General features: G+C 34.4%; 1 protein-coding gene across 1 annotated transcript; it reads right to left on the minus strand.

The window, feature by feature from the left end:
- Positions 1-3,178: 3,178 nt before the first annotated feature.
- On the minus strand, positions 3,179-4,487 carry LOC105380416 (phospholipase A1). Its single transcript, XM_011549968.3, has 2 exons — positions 4,352-4,487; positions 3,179-4,200 (listed from the first exon to the last, which is right to left on the minus strand). The coding sequence occupies exons 1-2, from the start codon at positions 4,437-4,439 to the stop codon at positions 3,272-3,274; spliced, it is 1,017 nt and encodes a 338-aa protein (XP_011548270.3). The 5' UTR covers positions 4,440-4,487; the 3' UTR covers positions 3,179-3,271.
- Positions 4,488-6,794: the final 2,307 nt, after the last annotated feature.

Here is a 6,794-nt window from a genome sequence, read left to right on the forward strand (position 1 = left end):
CTGTTTAAAAACTAATCGACTTTGCAACACATTTTACTCCTCTGTCACACGACAAATCTGTCACATTCTTACCAATCACTCCAACCTGAGGATATTCATCAAAGAAAAAATTAAGAGAAACTACATGTTTTGGTTAAAATACGAAGTGAAAGGAAAGTCCAATACACTTGCGCTGCAGTAATAAAAAGTTTCGTTAGTGAAAAAGGTGATTTCGTGCTATTGTTCTCAAGAACAGACGATGGATGTGGTAGACTGTTTAATAAGGTGGAGAATGATTTATCGGATGTTTGATGATTACATTAAAGTCCTTCCAGCTTCTAAGGTAATTAAAAAAGGAAAAAGTATTTTTTTCAAGTTCTAAGAGCCACTGCTTTATTTTCGAAATATGGCTGATTAAAACTTTAACAAATTACGTAATTCGTCATTATGATACTTAAATTTAAGGTTGTCGAAAATAGTATTTGTGCAGATAACCATTATTTTATGTAGTTGGAACAAATTTGTCCTTTAAGTTCCTGAAATACCGATATTTCACTTTCCGGAGGTTCTCCAGTGTGATTTCATTAGTTATACTAATTATAAAGATATCTCCAGTTAATTCTTTGACTAAATTAAAACCATAATGTATATGTAAGTATAACCAATATGTAAGTTACTAAATTATTCTTATTAAATAAAAAAACTGTTTTATTCCAAAACGCTGCCTAATATTTAATAGAATAACAACTCTGTCACATCGTTTACCACTCTGTAACGATTGGTATCTCCTGGTAGTCAACTTATTTTTGGTCGTTTATATGTTATGTTATAAATAGTGCAACTTCGGAAAAATTATATTAAATTTAGTCATTGATGTTAACGTCTATGCTGTAAATATTTGACTGTAATTAGGTAGTAGCGAAAAAATATTTATAACAAAAACAAGCTTCATTTTAATTTTTTATTCATTACGAGTATGTGGGTTAAAAAGAAGAACTGCCCTAACAATCATAATATTTTTTTTTGGGTACCTATATCGCTTATTGATATAAATAGGTTACCTGTAAGATACTTATAAAAAACTTGGCATAATATTAGAATATTCGGCGTTTACACATACCCAGCAGTGTTTTTCGAACGCTACAGTTACACTAAAAACGGAATATGAATTAGGTACATATTCGTAAAAACTAATTGAAAATATCGATAAAAACAAGTGAGGTCGTTATTCCGAATCACGTAGATGATTTGATTTTCCATCTGGCCACGTTTTTGCTGTAACAATTTGTATCAAATAAATTCCCCACATGAACCGTAGTGGGACGAAAATCTAATTAACTATACGCAAACGGATTACATAGACGCATAGCCGACTGGCGAGCCTAATATTGAAATCGCCTTCAATTGGCCAACTTTATTAATAAAATAAGGTAAAACCACTTAAAAATGTGTTTACGGGAATGTTGCATTCGTTACAAAATCCCTATTTTGACGCCTCATGTAAATCTAAAATTTTATGAAATTCTGCAAACAAATACAATTCAGATTGAGGGAAAAATATGAAAACTATAAATTCTAATCACTGATAGATAAGAAGATAAGAATCTTATTAGTAATAGATGCACTGAAACTAGCCACATTTTAGAATTTCCAATTTAACTACTTTGTATTTTATCATAAAAATTATGAAAATAAATTGTATGTTTCTAAGAACTATGTTTTTATGGTACGGAACAGTTCTTGCAGTCGAGAATGCTGCCTGGCGCCAAGGAGTGTTTCAACTAGGTTCAAGAGTACCGCCGCGGAACAAAGTAAACAATCACTGCTGAAACGTAGTTAACCTCTAACAATCATGCACAAAGGGTTATGTGTTTAACTACATAAATAGTTTTAGAACTCACCACAAGTGCAAGCTATTGCACCTTTTTCAGAAATAAAATAATATCAAATACTATTTTAAAAATGTATTATGTTAAGTGAATTGGAGCTATCGGGAAACTCTAGTTAACATATAAGTATAAATTTAGAACTACACCAAATAAGATAAAGGGCGGTAACAATTTGGAATCCTTCAAATATTTTTTAAAGAAAATACTGTAAGCTAACAAAAATTTATACAGACACATATAAGTATATTTCCGTTTCCTCCTTCCTCGTAACTCCGAAACGATACAAATTCTGTTCCTTACCATCAGCGTCAAATATGGAAAAGTTGAGGGTTGTGTAAGTAATTATATTTCGTTAAATGAGCACCCCTTACAAAGACAAACACCAATTTAAAGTCCGAAGTGTATTAAAATAATTTCTGCTTCTAATTAAGAAACATACTTTATAGCACTTTAAATTGCACCGAATGTACATCTCGGAGTGTCGGCAACTTGGTCGGAGGCACCCAGCCGTCGACATCAGAACAAGGAACACGGGGGATGAGAGATGTTGAAACTCCCGTGTCTATTTACTATCTATTTAAACATACAAAAACACATATGCTCACGAGTGTAATCTCCGAAGGGGTAGTCAGAGGTGACTCGCAAGCGTGTAAACCGCTTTTCGCTGTACATTTGTATGGTGAAGGTAAACATCTTGAGGACAACTGCACATCTAGATGGGTGCCCTAAGTGCATTGTATATTTGTACTCATTCAAAAACGGCGATACGGCCCGCGACCTCTCACGTGAGTACCGCTTTAAATAGGTGTACTCACGTGATCACGTGCTCTACATAAGTATATTTAAGGTATTATTCTTATGAAAGCATCGCACTTCCACCCGCGCGCTAATTCAGGGCTGTTGACTAAATTAAGTCCAAGTCCGAAATGAATTTGAAGTTTTGCGAAGAGGAAGAGCAAGTTTAAAGACGACGAACTTACGATCGACACACTCCCTCTTTTGCCGGTCTCAAACAAACAAAACTAAGAAGGATTTTTTCAACTCGACCCGTAGCTGCAGTCACTTTTTTACACTTTTTACTCGTATTTTGACGGGTTGTAGCAAGGTTGTAGAGGTTGGTAATTTTAAACGCTGTCATGCCTGAAACTTTTGAAAAACTATTTCTATACTAGACACTTCCTTAAATGTTGTTTTGTAATATAGATAGATACTTTTACATAGTTAGTGTTAATTCCCTATTAGATACACATATTAAACCGCTAAATAAGACACATTTAAATTTTAATAATGTTTAAGTAAAAAAACAATCATTTGGAACTAAACAGATATATTTTTTACAAACTGTATAAGATAAACCTATGTAAACATTCTTGCTCATTGCTCAAGCTCACCACTTTTCCCTTCTAACTCGTGACCGTAATATCACAAGGTAGTGTGGCAGTCGGCTCAAAATAGTACACACCGGGAGACCCTGTCATATTCACCGTGTAGCCAGCCAGTGTCGTCTCGCGGCCACCGCACGCTCCGCTGTCATAATCTTTGAAATTGGAACACTTTGTCGCGTCCCAAATAGAATCCCGAATGGCCGGATTCAACAATAACGCTATACATTTATAATGACTGCACTTTACCGAACTCATTCCTATAACGCCTTCTTTGGGGCAACCTTTTTGATATTCTCCATCGTTTGAGTAAAAGTCGTAGTCGGATACGTTTTCAGTTGAGCCCAATGAGTTGGTACAATGCATTGCAACTACTAAATCTGCCTGTCCTGATTGCATATGTTCTTCCAAACAGTCCTTGTAGCACGGGCCGGCTGGGTCGGTTCCGTAAATGACCTTCAATGGTATGCCTATGCTTTTTAGATACTCAGCACCGTAGCCAGCCATGTGAGCTCCCAAACTATGCCCAGCCACGTTCAGATAATCTCTACTAACCTTACTTAGCACCACTTCAAGAAACTTGCCTATTGCCAACCCTATAGACTTCGTATACTTGACAGACCTTTGATACATGGGTATAGTCGTGAGAGGGTTGCCGCTGTCGCCCGTGTACTTGATATGTTCGACGATGATTCCCAAAGTCTTCTTTCCATTGCAGGTGATGTTGGAGAAGACGCACTTGATGCCATCGACGGCCTCGTGGGTGATGGGAGTGTTGAAGCCGAGGATGAACACGTTGATGCACTGTGTGGGGTCGAAGTCAGGGCTGTCGACGACGGCCGCGCCGGCGCCCCGAATGAAGTAAGAGGTCTCCGCGCCGCCGCTCGCATAGTTAGTGATGTATAGTTTCACTTCCGAAACGTCGTAGTCATCTGTGCGGTCGCATGTGCCTGAAACGGTCATTTTGATGTTTATAGTAAAAATACGAAGCATATAGGTACATATCATATAATATCAAAGTTAAGTAAGAGTTAGTTAGCCCAATTACAAGTGCAAACTTATTTACATTCAAAAATATATAGTATAGTAACTTTTACTTACATTTTATATTATTAACTGCTATATCGTAAATGCTGGAATTAACTGTAGAGAGGAACAATAATAGAGGTAGTAAAAGTAACCTGAACATGTTTCTTACACTCTCTTTCTCAGACTGTAAGTACTAAATGTAAAGTAATATATGTTATTAGCACATGAATTCATGTATTGTAGGTTGTAGGTATGTTAAATTAGGGGCCATTGAGACATGCAAGAAACGCTAACAAGATCGATTGCTGCTGGTTAAAATTTTTATGTAAGTTTTTTATTATGACTTATTTAAAAAGTACTTTTTATCAGCCCTACAATCGATTTAAGAACGGAAGATAACGAGTTAAGTATCTTCAAAGAAACAACATTTATTTTTTAACCGGTGGCGGGTGGTTGGCTGTTCAATGTTGGTAGCAATTCTAAATAAAAACTGATTTTAGAGCTTTCAAAACTTAAAATTGGAATACGAAAATTTATATTAGCAGCAATATGCACATACATACTGGAAGCACAGCATACTGGAATACGATTTTTTTTATAAATATTATAATTTATAGATTATGTATACTTAATCATATTGACATTCATTGGTGCTATCAAAATCGCTACTACTTATGTATTTTATCATTGGATGAGATTCGGGTGCAGATTTATACTCCATAATATTAATACTTTTTGTTTTACTTCGACTGATGATGATCTTAGAGAAAAAGTGTAAATCTTTTCATAATAATAATGGTTACTTACTTAAAAAAAATCATAATAACTCTATTAACCTGAACAGATATTCGTAATCTGAAAGTTTAAATACATTTGACGACTGTTGATGTGATGATTTCTATCTGAACCTCCGGATTACAGACAGAAATATCAGATTATACATATTTATATATTTACGGCAACATTACAATTAATATAACTGTAATTCGTACCAGTCAATTAAAAAAACAGATGTTCTTTTGTTTTGTTATGTCTACATACTCTACATAATATTATTACTGTGGATTATTATTGGCATCTCGTTATGATAATTTCATTTACTTAAACAAAACCGTTCAGTATGCATAATGATAAGAAATAAGAGCTCAGAGGATGTATAGAAAAGTCAAAGTCAGATTGAAAAAAAACATATGAAAAGTAAAAGAAGTACATACACTCACAGGCAATGAAAAGATTCCACTGAGAAAAACACCAATTTACTCCTAAAGGATAAAGGCTGGCTTAATAACGCCTTCTGCAATATTAAAGTACATTTATCAGAGCATCAGAATATTACCAACTAAAAAAGATAATTATTTGTTAAAATTTTAAATGAAATCTTTGAAAAAATTTGGGTTGTTTGGTGTCGGAATTTTATGAGTGAAACTTTTTCATTGCCCGTGAGTGTATATTTTGTCATTAATATAATTAACTCCGCCCACGTTAACTCGCTCACAAATTTCTTACAGAATGACCTAACTGATCATAGAATAGCAAATTCATAAAAATATTTCAGCATTTTCATATACTAACCAACGTTTTAACCCCCTATATTAAAAAAGTGCCAATCCGATTTTGATAAAATATGGCTTGGTTTGGAGTAACATTGCCTATGAGTCATATGTTTTTTGGGTCATAGGCTATAACCCAAAAAACAAATCGAAAATCGGTTCAGCAGTTTGGACTCTACGCTGCCACAGACAGACACACACACAGGTACACAGACACTTTAAATTTATAACACCCCTCTTTTTATCGTGGGTTATAAGAGGCGCTGTTTTCTATGTCGTAGTTCATGTCAACTATTTACACACGGTGCGATAAACAATATTATGACGGAACCATAATGTCCACATGGCAATAATCAGTTGTTATCTTCATGAAACACGACTAAATTAGTGTTACCATACAAACTAATACAGCAGCAGCCACACAACATGGAAGCACGAACATAATTAAATAAATTAATTCTGAAAATATCATTAGAAATATATAAAAATATACTTGAATTTTTTATGCGTATTTACTTAGCTGTAACAGATTGGGGAAATATTTAAACAGTTTTTGGATCTATGCAAACCGCTATAAAGTAAATAACTATAATAATATGTACCCAATATACCTATCTACTCTGTACGGTCGTTACTATTATACAGATGTGTCCCGTAAGAAGTGGACCAACGGAAAGGGGGTGACTGACAGGGTCAATGTGAACAATTTCTGTTCTATGAGTTTTAGTCCATTATTTACGAGACACCCTGTATCTGTGAACACTTCAGAAGCTACCAGTTATATATTATGTTGTTAATACAAAATGTTTATTTCGATAAGGTACAAACGTGTATACAGTTTAAATGCCTACCTGTACACATACTTATCTCTATGCTGCTTATGTAAACATAAATGTATTAAACATATAAAAAAGACTTTGCTAAAACAAATAAAGAGTATCAGAACAAACGACGGCCATGTATTA

Source organism: Plutella xylostella, chromosome 17, assembly GCF_932276165.1.
Source record: "Plutella xylostella chromosome 17, ilPluXylo3.1, whole genome shotgun sequence".
Taxonomy (NCBI): Eukaryota; Metazoa; Arthropoda; class Insecta; order Lepidoptera; family Plutellidae; genus Plutella; species Plutella xylostella.